We start from the raw sequence: 18,090 nt of genomic DNA, 5'->3' as shown, positions 1-18,090 counted from the left end.
AGCATTTGTCGTAGCATATTCCATTGCATTATTATAGGTGACTCGAGTGTCAAAGTTTTTCAGTCAGACCAATAGTGTTGGACCAAAGTTAAATGGAGGAAATATAAAGATTTGATGCAATAAGCGGTTAGTGAGCGTGGAAGCAAAATACATGCAGCGAGTCCGGATTAGTTCAGTTTCTGTTTATTTGGCAGTTGGTCGAGATAAAATTCAAGGACGAAATTATTTTAAGTGGGGAAGAGTTGTAACGACCCGCTCCAGGAGTATATTTAAATTTGAAGGAAATAAATCGTGAGAGGTTTAAATCAACAGGGAGTCTATTTTTCTAAGTGTGGTGACACTTATATTCGTGAAGATTGCAAGAATAAATGTATTTTTAACTAAGTACCGGATCTTCAGTGAACCCGTGGGAAATATTCAGAATGGGTTGAGCGATGGTAAACCGATCATGGAACAATCAGAGCAAACATACGGAGAAATCAAGACCGCAAGACCAGTTAAAGAATGTTCAGATGTTGGATAATGCGGTTTCCAAGTAAAGAAAGTTTGACTAGCCACAATTGCAGGATAATACAAAAGGAAGGTCGGATCGGCAGGAGTCATCTAAGGAAAGAATCAGATCATGCCATTGATGGTGATCTTTGACCAAGCCAAATAAGAAAACTGGCATTAAGTGTCCGGCTTGGTGAGAAAGCTTAAGAAATCCTATATAAGGACCCTTTGAGCTCTCATTTTTTTACACAACCAAGAAAACTAGATTTAGAGAGAAGTCAGAGCAAGAACGAGTTTGTAGAGAGAGAAGTTTGAGAAGAGGGATCAAATGAGGAGGAGCTAAAGAGTTCTTCACCAGAAAACGCAAGGATGTTCAGAGTCTTCGAATCCTAGAGATCCAGCTAAGGTGAGGGTGCAATTACAGAATGATACTTTCTGACTAAGGGAAAAGAGAACTCATGGGCATATGGATTAGACCTTGGGTGATCAAGTATCGAACTAAGGATGGCAAATGATCAATCAAACTATCGACCTTAAGCCTAGACACAATTCTAAGTAAGCTCTATGTCTAGATGAATGCTCATTTGCTAACATATCTCAAACATCAAATGTCTTTGGTTGAATAATGTGAAATCAATCATTACTAACAAGTCCATTAGCTATCTTAGCACCTTTAACAACAAATGTCTTTGGCAAAATATATTAAAAGCCTAGGAGAGTTGTCTCAGGCATTTCATCAAACACCTTTTGGGTGGGAAATGCCTCTTGATCAACTTTTGAGTGGCCAACTCAGAAGATGCATTATGAATACTCTACTAGCAAGGAACAAGAATGATCTACACTAAAACATCCTAGAACTAACCTAATCACCCTTGATCTCCCTAACCCATGAATTCAAAAGGTGATTACTCATTAATCTCCATGATTCCTCTTAAACCCATATTGGATTTCAGATTAATCATGTAGAGGAATAGATAAGAAATCAACAAGAACACAAGATGAAATCAATGAAATCTGAATCAAAAGAAGTTTTACTAGTTGTTCTCTAGAAAAAAGATTATGCGCCTCCAATGGCTTACAAAAGTACTTAACTTAGGTTTTTTGGCAATGTAAAACGTGCATAATGAAATGACCAAAAGCCCCTTAGAAAAACATGAGTTCGACAGGCAAATAGACGCGGAGCGACCTCGGCATGTCGCTCCGACAAGTCGCTCCGACAAGTCGCTCCGGCCTTCGGAAGCGACCTCAGTGGGTTGCTCTGAGAGGTCGCTCCAGGCTTCGTTTTGTGTCGTCTCGCCATGGAAACGCGAGCGACCTCGGAGCGTCGCTCTGGTAAGTCGCTCTGAGAGGGGTGTCTCGCGATAGAAACGCGAGCGACCTCTCCATGTCGCTCTGGCCAGTTCGCTCCGGGATGTTTGTCACAGCGACTTCATGTGGTCGCTCCGGGAAGTCGCTCCAGGCAGTGCTCGTCCAAAGATCACTCTAATCACCTCTCTTGAGCTCCAAATGCACCCAAATGTCTCCAGGAACTCCATGTGGTACTCCAATACCTAATAGAGACATATGTATGCAAAATGCAACCTAGACATGGCTAAATCCTAATCTATATGATGAAAATGCACATGAATAAATGGATAAAACAATGTAAATATGCAATATATCAACTCCCCCAAACTTATTTTTTTACTTGTCCTCAAGTGAACTTTCTAGAACTCATAGGGAGAGAGGTTTGAAGGTGGGAGCTCATAGCCAAAAGAAACACACAAAGCACTCAAATCAACATCTAAATTCAGCATTAGTACACCCTCTCTTATTATACTCTAGCTTCTCTAGGCCTATCTCAACTCTTTTCATCCCTACACTCATCATCATGCATTCACACATGCAAATCAGCCAACTCTCAAGTTCATTAAGCATAACATCAAGTGAATTCTTGCAAATGGTCAATTGGTCCAAATCATTTGGGTAAGGGGAGGCTTTTTAATCAAGTGAGTCTAGGGGTTCAAGATATATGATATTTAAGGTGGTATACTCTCAAAACAAGTAGCCTTGACATTGCACATAATATATCTAAGAAAGGGATCAACTCATGCATACAATGCTCAATCTCCATTGTTCTACCTTTTTCCCAAACATATATGATACACATTCATTTCCCCATTCCAAACCCAACTCACATCTCTCACCCAAGGACTTCAAAAGCATTTCCCAACATAAAACTCTTTTTTTTACAAGGGATTTCTTACACTTTTTGAACACCTCTTAGCTCATACTAATTTTGCTAGCCCCTTTTTTTTATTCTTTCTCCTTTTTTTTTTGTTTTGTTTTTGTTTGGGGGCCAAGACTTTTCACAAATTGAGCTAGAAGTTTCTCTACTTATCCCATAAAGACTAGTCAATTAAGCACAAGAGTTCACTCTTTTCCTTCAACTTTCTCATACTCCCAAATCAAACTTTACAACACTCACCCCCATCCTATGGCTAGAAAATAATGTGCCTAATCTAGCAAGAATGAAGATCAAGTATTGTCGTTCCCGATACTCTCAACATTATGTGCATGTAAGAATTTTCGAAAAAGGCCTCACTCATCAATCAATGAAGGCTTAAACGGAGGAAGGGATATTGGGGATAGGTCTACCACTAGAGGTTGTCAAAAAGATTGGCATAAAGAATGTGACAACTCAAGTGTGTATATCCATGATTCAGTACACAAGGGACCATGAGCAAGATGCATTAAGTTCGTTCAGTTCAAATAAGGTTGTAGTTGGCTTCAAAGACTGAGTTTCAGCAATCAACAAGTTTCATGAAGAGTTTTCAAGGCTCGAAGCATACAAGTATTTTTGAGAGGTGCATAAGCTACTCAGGTGCAAAGTAGTGTTCTTTACAAGGCATTTAAAATCATTGCTCCCAATGCAAGTGAATACAACCGATATGTTCTAGACTCTCCTAGAAATGCAAATGATGCAAACTAAATGATTTTTTTTTATATGCAAATAGGTATGAAATGCATGACTCAATGAAACAAAATCAAAGCAAACATGATCAAATTCTTGGTACCTCCCCCAAACTTAAATTACACAGTCTCTGTGTTGTCAAGGAGAGAGAGATACCCAAAAAGAGAAAACTAATATGCAAAAACGAAATGGTATATACAAGGGAGTGTGGTGGGTTACCTTCTATGGGGAATGAGTAGAGGGAGATGCTCCCTCCTCGTCGTCCTCAGGTGGTAACTCTTCAAGGTGCTCATCAGCAGGAGTGCCCATCTCTTCAATGTAGAAGGCTTTCCCGAACACAGTTGGTTTTCTCATTTTCCCCTTAATGTCAAAGTGGAGGATGTTCCCTTTACCCAAATGGAGATCAATCGTGCCTTCCTTCACATTAACAATAGCTCTTGCTGTAGCTAAGAATGACCTTCCTAGAATCAATGGGTCTTGAGCCTCCTCACCCATCTCAAGCACCACAAAATATGTAGGTATCTCATACCTTCCAATCTTCACAGGGAGGTCCTCTAAGATGCACACATGATACTTCACTGAACGATCAGCTAACACCAGAGAGATTCTATACTTCTTGTATTGAGTGAATCCAAGCTTCTTTGCAACAGACAAAGGCATCAAGCTGACACTAGCTCCCAAATCGCAGAGACATTTCTCAAATACCATAGGTCCAAGAGCATAAGGTGGTGTGAAGCATCCTGGATCCTCTAACTTCTCTGGAACATCAAGCCTCTGGATGATAGTACTGCACTCATGGGTAAGAATCATCATGCCTTCCATCTCCTTCTTCTTTGCAGCTACAACATCTTTCAGGAACTTGTTGTATTGAGGAATCAACATGAAAGCATCGATGATGGGCATTGCAACCTGAGCTTCACTCATTTGTTTCTCAAACAGAGCCTTGTACTTCTCTAGCAGCTACCTCTTGAATATACCAGGGAATGGTAGTTTGGATTCATAGGGAGGAGGAACAAAAGAATTCTCACTTGCTGGAGCAACAACTTCACCATCTTTCACTGTTTTCTTCTCTTCCCCAACCATTCCTTTACCTTTTGCTTCCACAATCTTCTCCAAGATTTCATCATTGATTTTCTCATCAACAATCACCACTTCATCATCTATGTTGATGGCAACCCCCTCACCTTGTTTCTCAGCATCCCTGGTGAGGGTTGTGGGAGGTAACTGCTTACCACTCCTAAGGGTGATAGCTTTGGCCTCCTTGGGGTTTTGGTCAGATTTTCCAGGTAGAGATCCTTGCCGGCGATTCTGGTGAGTGTTCATGGAAGCAAACTGATTCTCTAAATTCTTGACTGTAGAAGCAAGATGTGAGAATTTGTTGTTGATCTCATTGTAGCTCCCATCAATCTTGGAATGAAGGTTCTTCAACTCATAACCAACATGCTTCTCACTTCTAGTCTGAGACTCCAAGATTTGTTTCAGTAAGGTATCAGTGCTGCTCTCTTGAGGAGCAGAGGAACCAGACGAGGGGTTTTGCTGGGGCTGATAGCTGACTTGCTGGTTGTTTCTAAGCGGATAACCACTCTGTTGGTTGTTGGGATAGGATTTCTGTTGGTAGTTGTTGTACTGATAGTTGAGCTCTTTTTTGTACCAGCTACCATTGTTGTTGATGAAACACAGCTCTTCCTGACCTTCGAAACCCTCAACCTCATGGACAACAGGTGGATCTTCCTGCTTGGAGTTACCAACAAACTTCAGCTGCTCTTGGGTGGCTTTTTCAGCAATGAGTAGGTCGATCTTGTCTTCCAAAGCTTTGATCTCTTTCCTCGTCTGCTTATCATCACCCCTACTGCCTCTGTCGTGGTCTGCACTGTAGACTGCATCACTCTTCATCATGTTGTCAACCAGCTCTTCTGCATCATCTTCAGTTCTTCCCAAGAAGAACCCATTGCTAGCTGTATCCAATCTGGCTCTGTACTTAGGAAGGACACCTCTGTAGAAGGTACTGAGCAAGCTCTCCTTAGAGAAACCATAATGTGGGCATTTGGTTTGATAGCCTTTGAATCTGTCCCAGGCTTCACTGAATCCTTCCAAGTTCTTCTGTTGGAAACTGGAGATCTCATTTCTCAACTTAGTAGTTCTTGAGGATGAGAAGAATTTCTCCAAGAATGCTCTCTTGCACTCATCCCAAGTAGTGATGGATTCACTGGGTATAGTCTTCTCCCACTGGCGTGCCTTATCCCCCAAAGAGAAAGGGAATAGCTTGAGCTTGAAGGCGTCTTCGGACACTCCTTTGGTTTTTGACAATCCGCAGTAGCTGTCAAACTTGTCCAAGTGATCAAAAGGGTCCTCTACAGGCAAGCCATGATACTTGTTGTTCTCGATCACGTTGAGGAGTCCTGGTTTGACCTCAAAGTTGTTGGCTTCCACTGGTGGAGCGCGGATACCCAACCTCTGACCAATGATGTTTGGACGATCATAGGTACCAATGGGTCGACCTGCTCGTTGTGGGTGTTCTGGCCCTTGCGGTTGATCTGCCATATCAATATCCAATCTCTGCAAGTGAGCATGTTGCTCTTCTTCTCTTCTCGCTCTAGCACACTCTCTCTCTAAAGCTCTGATATCTGCAACTCTTGGAACTAGGTTTGACGGACCCCTGCTCCTCAAGTTCATACACCTGAAAGTTAAAGGGAGGTGAAGAAGGAGAATCAGTCACAAAAGAAATTAAAAATGATTTAGTCTCAAGCAAGTGACTAAATCTCAATGTTGAAATCTACTCAGAATTTGGCAACGGCGCCAATTTGATGTTAGGAGTTTTCAAGGCTCCTAAGACAAATGATGTAGTATAAAAGATTGTCGAACCAGTTCTGAGGGATATCAAAGCACCGAGAATGCAAGTACTCACTTAATCTAAGTGCAACCAATGATTTAGATGGGTTTTAAACTACTACTAATACTAGAAAGCAATTACAGAATGATACTTTCTAACTAAGGGAAAAGAGAACTCATGGGCATAGGGATTAGACCTTGGGTGATCAAGTATCGAACTAAAGATGGCAAATGATCAATCAAACTATCGACCTTAAGCCTAGACACAATTCTAAGCAAGCTCTATGTCTAGATGAATGCTCATTTGCTAACATATCTCAAACATCAAATGTCTTTGGTTGAATAATGTGAAATCAATCATTACTAACAAGTCTATTAGCTATCTTAGCACATTTAACAACAAATGTCTTTGGCAAAGTATACTAAAAGCCTAGGAGAGTTGTCTCAGGCATTTCATCAAACACCTTTTGAGTGGGAAATGCCTATTGATCAACTTTTGAGTGGCCAACTCAGAAGATGCATTATGAATACTCTACTAGCAAGGAACAAGAATGATCTACACTAAAACATCCTAGAACTAACCTAATCACCCTTGATCTCCCTAACCCATGAATTCAAAAGGTGATTACTCACTAATCTCCATGATTCCCTTAAACCCATATTGGATTTCAGATTAATCATGTAGAGGAATAGATAAGAAATCAACAAGAACACAAGATAAAAGCAATGAAATCTGAATCAAAAGAAGTTTTACTAGTTGTTTTCTAGAAAAAAGATTCTCCGCCTCCAATGGCTTACAAAAGTACTTAACTTAGGTTTTTTGGCAATGTAAAACGTGCATAATGAAATGACCAAAAGGCCCTTAGAAAAATATGAGTTCGACAGGCAAATAGATGCGGAGCGACCTCGGCATGTCGCTCCGACAAGTTACTCCGGCCTTCGGGAGCGACCTCAGTGGGTCGCTCTGAGAGGTCGCTCCGAGCTTCGTTTTGTGTTGTCTCGCCATGGAAACGCGAGCGACCTCGGAGCGTCGCTCTGGCAAGTCGCTCTGAGAGGGGTGTCTCGCGATAGAAACGCGAGCGACCTCTCCATGTCGCTCTGGCCAGGTCGCTCCGGGATGTGTGTCACAGCGATTTCATGTGGTCGCTCCGGGAAGTCGCTCCAGACAGTGCTCGTCCAAAGATCACTCTAATCACCTCCCTTGAGCTCCAAATGCACCCAAATGTCTCCAGGAACTCCATGTGGTACTCCAATACCTAATAGAGACATATGTATGCAAAATGCAACCTAGACATGGCTAAATCCTTATCTATATGATGAAAATGCACATGAATAAATGGATAAAACAATGTAAATATGCAAGATATCAGATATGCATCTAGAAATCAGTGATGCCTTGTATTCACTCACCTCTAAGAGCAAGAGCAGCCTATTGAGTTTTAAAGATATAAGAATGAATATTTCCATATTGAAACAATGGGCGAAGGAAACAAAGAGTTCCTTCAGATATATGTATAAAAACACCCAAGGCCATAATAAGTCCTAAAGACTATATTAGTATGATAGAGGCTAAAAGCCTGCGAAAATATACACTTTATGGCACGACCGGATTGGCCATCCTGGTCGAAACATGATGCGAAAATTGATATTCAAAAGGCACACATTAAAAGATAAGAAGAGTTATCCCAAAGAATCTCACGTGTGTAGCATGTACACAAGGAAAACTCATTAGGCCATCACCAGTAAAACGACTACGAGTTACTTTTTCATAAATAAAGACTATATGTCTAGATAATACTGGTGAATACATGTCTCAAGCGTTTAAATGATTATGGTACGTCCATGGGGGTAAGTGTGGACAGTTCTGTGATACATGTCCATACCAAGAACGGCTTGGCCGAAATCTTTTAAACCGCAAATAGCTGATTGATAGACCATAACTTACGAGGTCAAAACTCTCATTCACAGCTTGGGCCACACGAAATTTACATGCACCTAAGCTAATACGCATCAGGCCATTTAGTGAGCATAGATATCCCCTATCACAATTATTAACGGGTCAAGAGTCAGACATACTCCATCATAAGATATTTGGATGTGCTGTCTATGTACTAATTGCTCCACCACAGAGAACTAAGATGAGACCTCAAAAGGAGGATGAGGATATATGTTGGATATGATTCTCCCACAATAATAAAGTACTTTGAGCCAACTATGGGTGATTATATTTGAGGCCAGGTACACAGATTATTTTAAGACCAGGAGGAGAAAAAAATAATAAAGCTGGTAAAAGAATGATAAAACAAATCGAATGGAATCAACCATCAATGTCTTGGCAAGATCCTCAGACTAAAGAATGTGAAATAGACGTCCAAAGATTATACATTTACAAAGCTAGCTAATCAAATGTCAGACACATTTGCTGACCCGAAAAAGAATGACTAAGTCATATATAAACCAGCTTGTAAAGCACCAACCAATTTGATGTCCAAGAAGAGACACAGTCAAGTTGCTACAGAGTCTAGACAACGTATGAAACGTGGTAGACCAAATAGGTTCCAAAAGATAAGAATCCTCGGAAACAAAAGAAAGGTGCAGAGAATGATAATCAAAATCCAAATCCGAGGTTACTAAGGAAACCATCCCAGACATGGAGATAAGGCCGGCCGACTCTAAGGTACAGGTACCAAACAATGTAGCTTGGGACGCCAAGCTGCAAAGTTATAAAGGTCCTGTTAATAATGAATCTCAATCGATTATATCATGTCTGGAACATAATGGAACCAATAAGGAATGTCGACATAAGATGATTTATTTGCATACAAGGTAGCACTTGAATTTATGAATATAAGCGAGGATCATGAACTCACGTCAATATAAGAGTGCGCACTCGTAGAACAGATTGGATTGAATGGAAACGTGGGGTTAAATAGTTTAAGGAAGAAATGCGTATTTGGCCATATGATTAAGACGCCATATGATATTAAAACCAGTGGATATAAATGGGTCTTGTGAGGAATAGAAATCGTGAGATATAATGCTGATGTTGCACAAGGATTCTCACAAAGACCAGTAGGCATGGGCATTTGGGTATCCGTTGGCATTCGGGTCGGGTTTTTTGGGTTTTCGGATTTTCGGGTTTACGCTTCTAGGTCCCATACTAAAATTTTATTAGTACGGGTCGGGTTCGGATAATAACACTTCGGGTTCGGTTCAAAATTGTATTGCATCATAAAACCCATAAAGTAATCATATATCGTACGGATTCGGGTTATATCGGTTCGGTTCGGATATAACCAAAGTAAAAAACAAAATTTTTGAAGTAAAACATATAGAAAAACATATAAATTAAATAAAAATTAACCTATTACATATAAAATTGATAAAATAACAATAAAATGCTAAATCAAGCATGAAAACAAACATCATTTGTAAACAATATGTATTGCCTTATAGAGAATAGACTTTTTATTTCAATGAGCAAATTATAAAATACTTATTTATAACTAATTGTGTACTTAAGGCATTTATTAGAATTTTAATATTTATTATTATATATAATATTACCACAAATATTGAATTTAATAATTGGAATACTTATATATATTTCAAAATATTTATATTAACTATTAATTTTGGATTTTTCGGGTTACCTGTTCGGGTTCGGTTAATAACACTTCGGGTTCGGATATTTTTGTACCACCCTACAAGATCCGTTCGGGTATTTTTACGTTTCGGGTCGGATAACGGGTCGGGTTTTTCGGTTCGGGTTCGGTTCGGATTTCGGGTTCCGGATTTTATGCTCAGGCCTAAAGACCAGTAATAGATTATGAGGAGACATACTCCCATGTGGTGGATACAACTACTTTTAGATTTCTCATAAGTCTGGCTATATTAGAGAGAAAATTAGACTTGCAGCAAGTTGATGTAGTGACTGCATATTTATATGGTCCACTGGATAATGAAAGTACTAGAGGGTATTGAGCTGAAAGTACAACAAGTTCTCGAGAACAATATTGATAATCATCAAAGTATATGATCTGAATATCCTAGGAACCTCTGGATACAATTTCCCAAACAGTTGAATATCTCAAGAAATAGTTTGAGATGAAAGATCTTGGAAAATAAAGTTTTGTTTGGGATTACAGCTTGAGTACATCAACAATGAAATCCTTGTGTATCAAATAATATATACAGAAAAGGGTATTCAAGAGATTTAATATGGACGAGTCTCACCCATTATCTAGTACATGGACGTGAGATCACTTGTTTTGGACACTGATCCATTCAGTCCAAAGGTGGACGATAAAGAAGTCCATTTAGTCCTGAGATGGACGATGCAGAAGTCTTGTTTTAGACACTGATCTGATTGGTCCATAAGAAGGACGATGAAGAAGCGTTTGATTTTAGTTTATTTTATACTAACCAGTCCAAAGAGGGGTTATTTGGTTTTGTTGATTTGTTTTCAGACAAGTTATGTTTTACGCATGGTGGTACACGCATGTCACAGCAACATCATCCAAGATTTCGTGTGTGTGTATTTGAGGTCGATGACTCAATATGTTCAATCAGATTGTGGCATGGCCGATGGTAAAGAAGAAACAACTATCATGTTCGAGGACGAAAAGCATATTCTGCCCAAGATCTTCATCACCCACGGATTGCAGAAAATTGGAGAGGTCCAAAGGACCTTCTGTAATGTCCAAATCAGGAGGAGTAATGTGTGTTGTACTCTTTTTCCTTCACCATGATTTTGTCTCAATTGGATTTTCCTGGTAAGGGTTTAACGAGGCAACATTAAAGCACATTACAAACTATAAATGGTTATGGCATCCAAGGAGGAGTGTTATGAACCAGATTGTGGATGACTCATAACCAAGAGATTATGATTTGTAATCTTTCCATTTATCTATGACGGTGTAATCTCATATATAAAGAACCTCTATGTTATGAATAAAGATAAATTTTTCCGTTATTTTTATAACACAATAGTCATTCAAGAAATTTACTTTGATTATTCTGAGCATATATTATTTGATTCCACATTCCATTTCATTTTATTGATGATATATAGCTTTATAAAGCCTTTGAATTGGATATATATCTTGTTCAATCTATAATTTTTTTCCATTTTATTAGAAGTATCCTATCAAGTTATCAACAAAAATTCAAAGAAAACATTATTCAATTCTACCACTTTGATAGAAAATCATTTACCGAGTGTGACAATCTACTTTTGTATTGTTTAAAAAAATAATAATAATAATTAATCACACAAACTTTAAATATCCTCTTCATCTACCGAGTGTGACAATCTACTTTTGTATTGTTAGCCACGATTATAATTAATCACACAAACTTTAAATATCCTCTTCATCAGCTTTGCCCATAGTGTGAAACTTTAAATATCTTTTATTTCATTTTTCTAACAAAAATGTTTCAGACCGTTTTTTGTCCCTTCAGACCAAACATCAGAACAGATTCAGACCGTTTTTCCTATCCTCTCCACCAGTGATACTCGAACCTAATAACTTAAAGCACACTTTCCTTGAAAAGTGTTTAGTACCAAAAAAGCTATTGAAGTTTGCTTACGCCTCGCAGTATATGTCAACCAATGTGAACTTTTCAACTGCTCATTCAGATTTTTCACCGCTGCTAGTAAATCATGGAAGACAACTTTAATTAGAATTGTGTCTGTATTGAACAAAAACACGAATTTATGTACGTATTAACGTATGTAACTTTAATACGTGTGTATTATGAGAAGGCAACATAATACATTCCTTTTTTCTCAGTAGAAAAAAAACACAATACATTACTTTTGTCTGTACGTAACAAATTATGAACTGCTCATCCGATGGTTTACACATATAGTAAGAACTAATATTGTTAAAGCAATAAAAAAAGAAACTATTGACATTAAGTTGGTGACAAAAGTTAGTATTTCTTTTTTAGTTTCGTTATGAAAAAATCCGAGAATGTCGGCTTGAGTAAACATTGGTGTTTTCTGCACTATCATTTTTATATTTTGTTACAAAAAGAAAAAGCTGAGGCTGTTATTTATGTGCACACGTGTGGATCAAATATTGGCACCACCTTTATTTATAACTTCAGTTGCAGTAGGTGCCTAACCATATAGGACTAAAAACATCATTGCAAATGTTGGTGTATACATTTAATCTAGCATAAAGTCTAAATAGTTCTTGATCTATTGTGGGTTTAACCTTAAATGAACGTTGAAATATCTACCGTCTTCACCACCCGACCCGACGATATTTATTTGGCTTTTATTGTACATATATATATATACACATATCATATATATATGGTTGAAAAATTGAAAATGACAAAATTGACTTAAAGGGGAAGATAAACAAATGGTGCACCGGGCAATTGAGCTGAATATCTGGCGTGACCTCGTCGCTATGTTACTTACATCCAAAGTTTGAAGTACAAAGATCGGTTAAAAATCTGTTTGGTGTGAAATAAGTTTTTTCCTTATTATTTTGGGTAACTCAGTTTACAAGTGTAGTTGAGATCATACCGTAAATCAAGACTCCATGTTTTGTTTAAGCCGAATGCATATGATTTTAAAATCGTTCATAGCTCATATAGTACATCACTACTTTGTCAATCAATATACTCCACCAATACACCTTTATATATAAGCGCTAAGATGATTTTTTTTGTGGGTATCAAAACGTAGGCATGATCAGTCCTTGTATGAACATGAAAGTTACGTTAGACAAATGAAAGTTCAAGTCGTGTATAAACTAGAGCCATTCAGAAAAAGTAAGGAAGTTGTGTTGATAGTGGGCTCAAAACATCTTGATTATAGATCATAGACGAAAAGGTCAATTTACAAACAAAAGAGAAAATTCAACGTGAAGCTCTATATAAATAGTTAGTTGGAGACATAAAACAGTAACACCCGTCTGATTTGTGTCTATCTCTCTTCTGGGTTGTCCGAGTTCTTAGAGATAAACTAAGAACCCTAAAAACGAAGAAAGATTGAAGAAAAATTAAAAAGATGGTACACTCGAGAAAGTTTCGAGGTGTTCGCCAACGCCAATGGGGTTCTTGGGTCTCTGAGATTCGCCATCCTCTACTGTTAAGTCTAGTGTCTATATATGTTATTATATATATATATTATTTTTTTTTGTTCAACCATATATGTTATTATATATGATACCAATTATTTTACTTAAATTCCTTACATACTTGCATTTTTCATATGAAAGACATTATTGTTCTCATCAAAATTCATTTCTCAATTATAAGATCATTTAGGTTGAGTATATGATGAAAACAAACCATGAAATGATCGAAGTTGTAGATTGAATTTAATCACCCCTTATTGTAAACGTTTTAATGTGGATATTCCTATAATTGAAAATGTGTACTTTCTATAGGTAAAATAAAAACTAGAATGAAGATGTAAAAGTTTACCGCTCCAAAGTCGTATGTATTAACGAGTAATGTATTTACACACGTGTGAGAAATTTATATGCAGGAAAAGAAGAGTGTGGCTCGGAACATTCGAAACAGCAGAAGCGGCTGCGAGGGCTTACGACCAAGCAGCTCTTCTAATGAACGGCCAAAACGCTAAGACTAATTTTCCGGTCGTTAAATCAGAGAAAGGCTCAGACAACGTTCACGACGCAAACTCACCGTTGACGTCGCCAAAGTCGTTATCTGAGCTCTTGAACGCTAAGCTAAGGAAGAGCTGCAAAGACCTAACGCCGTCGCTGACGTGTCTCCGTCTCGATACAGATAGTTCCCACATTGGAGTCTGGCAGAAACGGGCCGGGTCGAAAACGAGTCCCAACTGGGTCATGCGTCTCGAACTCGGGAACGTAGTCAATGAAAGTGCCCATGAGTTGGGGATGAAGAAACAGGACGTGGAGAAAGCAGAAGACGTAGAAGAAGAAGCTAATGTTGATGAGGATCAGTTAGCTATGGAAATGATCGAGGAGTTGCTGAACTGGAGTTGACTTTTACCTTACCGGATGAAAGTCTAAAGAAGAATAATGGTGGGTTTTTCACAACCTTGATTTTCGGATTTTTTATATACTTTCCACAGTTTATAGTGTGATTAAGATGGATCTATCAATCCATTATACATGTAAGAAAATTGTTTAAAAAAGATATTAATAAATCTCCTTGTATCATTGAATGAATGGGACTAAATGTCAATTTACTGTTATTAACAACTAAAAAGATATTATACGAAAGAACCGCAAGACACAATATATACTGGTTTCAAAGAATGCATGAATCAGACTACCAATACATCTTGGTTCAAAGACTATATAGATCCTGAAATACTCGAACATAGTAAATATTGTACAAACACACGACATAAAAAAAAAAAAATCTAACAGTGCGGCTCTGGCGAGTAACTCGATCCCTTTTACCGAAGAGTTAATTTGTCCAGAAAGAAAACAACAAAGATAGAAATTTAGAGGGGATGATGTTTGACGATAGTTGCAAAGCTCTCTGACGCCTGTTGTAACCTGAAGTTCTTGCTGAGAGACGATGCTACTTTAAGAGGGCACTGAGCAAAGAATAATGCGAAACAACATCAGATGACATAACCAAGTAGACAAAACTTCCAGCTGATTTTGGACAACTCGTAAAAACAATGGATAGACAGCTTACTGTATGTGGAAGTATCAATCTGCTCAGGAAGTTCCTTTATATCAACCTCAAACCTGGCTTGCACCTGTAAACAAAAGAAATTACAACTTCATTTAAATACATCGACTCATAAATAAGAAGCTAGACAGTAGACGTATAAAGAAGATCAAACTCCAGACCTGATTAAGAACTTCAGAATCTGAAGCTGATGCCACAAATGTGATCGCAAGACCCTTTGTTCCAAACCTACCAGCTCTACCGACCTATACCATAAACAGAGTATAACAGTAATGTTACAAGAGTCCTTTTCAGTGGGAATCAAAAATAAACTAATACTTACCCTGTGGAGATATGTATCAGCAGAATCTGGCATGTCGTAGTTGATAACTATGTTGACACGCTCAATGTCAATGCCTCTTCCTACCAAGTCTGTCGCCACAAGGATCCTCTTGTGCCCTTCCTTGAAACTTTTGTAGTGAGTCAGCCTAAATATCATATCATTGTGAAGGGTTAAGAATTGGTCTCCATGCAGAGAAGCTTTAAGAGCAAGTCAAGATGGTTCAGATGAAATAATACACAAACCTCTCTTCCTGAGACATGCCAGAGTGAATACATATTGAGGGAAAATTGCATTCAATCAGCAATTTGTTCAGCTCCCCAGCTCTGCTAACGCTCTTCACAAATATGACAACTTGATTGAAGTCTAATGCGTCCAGAAGATCATTCAACTTGCGGTTCTTCTCCATCTCGCTCAGTTTGATGTAGTGCTGTAAAGACATGACACAAAAACAATCGAACGCTCAGAACAATTTATATGAATCAACCAATATGAAAATAAAAAGACATCATTAGTTTAATTTACCTGGACAAGCCCATGAAGAGTCAGTTTGGCTTCATCATCAACATATATTTCCATTGGCTGTAAGGAACAAATATCCGAGTAAAGTATATTAGCAAGCTTTCCTCAGGAAATGATTTCAACAAAATTTTGTGACGGAAACAGAACCCCTGAACAGAGATCCTCGTCCACCAGGTTTGCATCTTCAAACACCAGTATTGCTCAGAACATTAAGGCCACTCAGCGTGATGAAACCTTGAAACCTCACTACCCCCGACTCAAAACCCACCCAGCACCATGGCAACTCAATAGAAAAAAAACACAATAGTGATATATGATCCCACCGCGCAAAGACATCACTGAACCGCTCCAAAGCTAAGTGTCACCTTCAGAGTCTCCCAAATTTTCCGAACCCTAACATACTACCCAAGGCCACACCAAAGCTAAGTGACACCTTCAGAGTCTCCCAATTCTCCGAGTCCTAACATACTACCCAAGGCATTATTGGATTGAGACCAGGTGTATCAAATGACAGGTTTCCCGGGCGAGATGTGCTCAAATAATTCAAGACAACAGGACTTGGAAACCGAGAGAGTATTGGCCGTAGGAAATTACATCTTGCATAAATTTCTTGCAGACTGGGCGTATCTCTTTGCTGAGCGTTGCTGAGAACATCATGACTTGTTTGTCGTGAGGTGTCATCTTGAAAATCTCCTGCACGTCCCTCCGCATGTCTGGTAAAAAACAGTTGCAAATGTTCAAAATAACAGGCAAGACTCCAGGAATAAGTAATATATAAAGGAGGATGTTAGAGGTCAGCATACCGAGAGACTCGAGCATTTTATCACATTCATCAAGAATAAAATGCCTCACATTCTTCAAAGAGAGGTCTTTGTCCCTGGCGAGTCCAAGGACCCGACCAGGTGTTCCAACAACAATGTGAGGGCATTCATTCTTCAGCAATTCTTTGTGAATTTTATTGTTGACTCCTCCGTAGAACACTGAAACCTTTGTATCGGGCAGATACGTACTGAAACGCACGAACTCATTGCAGATCTGCAAACAAATATCAGCCTCAACTATGAGAAATCTTGGAGGCAGACAGCAGGACTAGTTAATAGAAGCAGAGAGGACGTCATACCTGGTAAGCTAACTCCCTTGTATGACACAATATTAGTGCAGACACCTGGCCAGGAGATGGCTCGATCTGTTGCAGAGTCGAAAGCACAAAGACGGCAGTCTTCCCCATACCAGATTTTGCTTGGCAGATAACATCCATGCCCAAGATAGCTTGAGGGATACATTCATGTTGCACTGATGGAGAACCAAAGAACATTGCAGCCAAGGAACCGCTTAGAATTCAAAGATAAACTCCATATCGTTTTATTGGTGGCTTTAACAAATGCTAAGCACTCCAAATGAATAGATCTAAGTAGCGTTTATTACCTGGAAAATTAAACAGTAAAATTTCAGTAAACATAACAATTATTTAAGTGACACTAAAGGAAAAGAACAAGTCAAGATGCAAGCTCAGAAACAAGGGCAGGAGTGAAATGAACTTGCCTTCGGATGGATGCTCAAATCCAGAGTCAACAATAGCTCGGAGAAGCTCCGGCTTCAAAAGGAAGTCTCTGAATCCAGAACTGTGTATGCCAACATAACCTCTGCACACACACACACAAAAAATCCTATTTTAGTTTCCAGAAAGTTTTGCAGTAAAGAACTTACAAACTGCTACTCTCATAGGCAAAACGACTAATGAATCCTTCTTAATCTCAGAAGTAGCCAATATTCTCATGAAACAGATCGAAAAAATAAAACAAAAACTTACTTCTTCACGGCATCGCCGTTAACTTTAGTAGCAGAATCTAGGAGTTTCTCGTCCTCTTCCTCATAGTCCAGAAGCTCCTCCTCGTACGCTTCGTTGTCTCTAACGTCTCCCATACTTCACAAGCTGGAAGATACACAAAGTTCAGATAATTTTCCACGAAACCTCAGATTCAGGGAGAAAGAGTATACACAGACATCGTTACTAGATCCTAAGCGCAATAAATTAGTTGAAGATCGAGAAGATACCTGAGATTAGAGCTGATTAGATCTCGAGATCGAATTAGGGTTTTCCAAATCTCTGATTGCAGACAAAAAAAAAAAAACACGAAAATATCAGAGAGAGAGAGAGTCCAATATGTAGCAGCGAGACTGGATAGGGTTGACCCGAGTCAAACAAGGCTTTATTATGGGCCTAATACCAAAACAAACTCAAGAAAACACTTACACAAATAGGCCCGTTAGTATAAAGCCCATTATACTCTCTTAACCCTATAGTCTCCGTACTACG

General features: G+C 38.8%; 2 protein-coding genes and 1 non-coding gene across 4 annotated transcripts; 2 read left to right on the top strand and 1 right to left on the bottom strand.

Moving 5' to 3' along the window:
• The first annotated feature begins 5,471 nt into the window (after positions 1–5,471).
• Positions 5,472–5,578, top strand: LOC125593616. The gene has a single exon (XR_007329516.1). It is a non-coding gene; the product is annotated as a small nucleolar RNA R71 (small nucleolar RNA).
• Positions 5,579–13,092: 7,514 nt separating this feature from the next.
• On the top strand, positions 13,093–14,450 carry LOC106416110 (ethylene-responsive transcription factor SHINE 2). The gene is made up of 2 exons (XM_013856941.3): positions 13,093–13,384; positions 13,788–14,450. Exons 1-2 carry the CDS (start codon positions 13,305–13,307, stop codon positions 14,266–14,268), a joined length of 561 nt encoding a protein of 186 aa, XP_013712395.1. The 5' UTR covers positions 13,093–13,304; the 3' UTR covers positions 14,269–14,450.
• A 120-nt stretch (positions 14,451–14,570) lies between these two features.
• LOC106413081 (DEAD-box ATP-dependent RNA helicase 15-like) lies at positions 14,571–17,935 on the bottom strand. Of its 2 annotated transcripts, XM_048769291.1 has the most exons (12): positions 17,829–17,935; positions 17,584–17,706; positions 17,316–17,416; positions 16,894–17,066; positions 16,577–16,808; positions 16,368–16,486; positions 15,777–15,833; positions 15,497–15,681; positions 15,255–15,399; positions 15,094–15,177; positions 14,936–14,999; positions 14,571–14,831 (listed from the first exon to the last, which is right to left on the bottom strand). In XM_048769291.1, exons 2-12 carry the CDS (start codon positions 17,694–17,696, stop codon positions 14,821–14,823), a joined length of 1,284 nt encoding a protein of 427 aa, XP_048625248.1. In that variant the 5' UTR covers positions 17,697–17,706; positions 17,829–17,935; the 3' UTR covers positions 14,571–14,820. The 2 variants fall into 2 exon arrangements, with proteins under 2 accessions (XP_048625248.1, XP_048625249.1); XM_048769292.1 differs by lacking the exons at positions 17,584–17,706; positions 17,829–17,935 and having other exon boundaries at positions 16,894–17,198.
• Between the last annotated feature and the right edge of the window lie 155 nt (positions 17,936–18,090).

Source organism: Brassica napus, chromosome C9 (genome assembly GCF_020379485.1).
Source record: "Brassica napus cultivar Da-Ae chromosome C9, Da-Ae, whole genome shotgun sequence".
NCBI lineage: Eukaryota > Viridiplantae > Streptophyta > Magnoliopsida > Brassicales > Brassicaceae > Brassica > Brassica napus.
The sequence above is the reverse complement of the archived record's forward strand: the minus strand, read 5'-3'. Positions and strand labels throughout refer to the sequence as shown.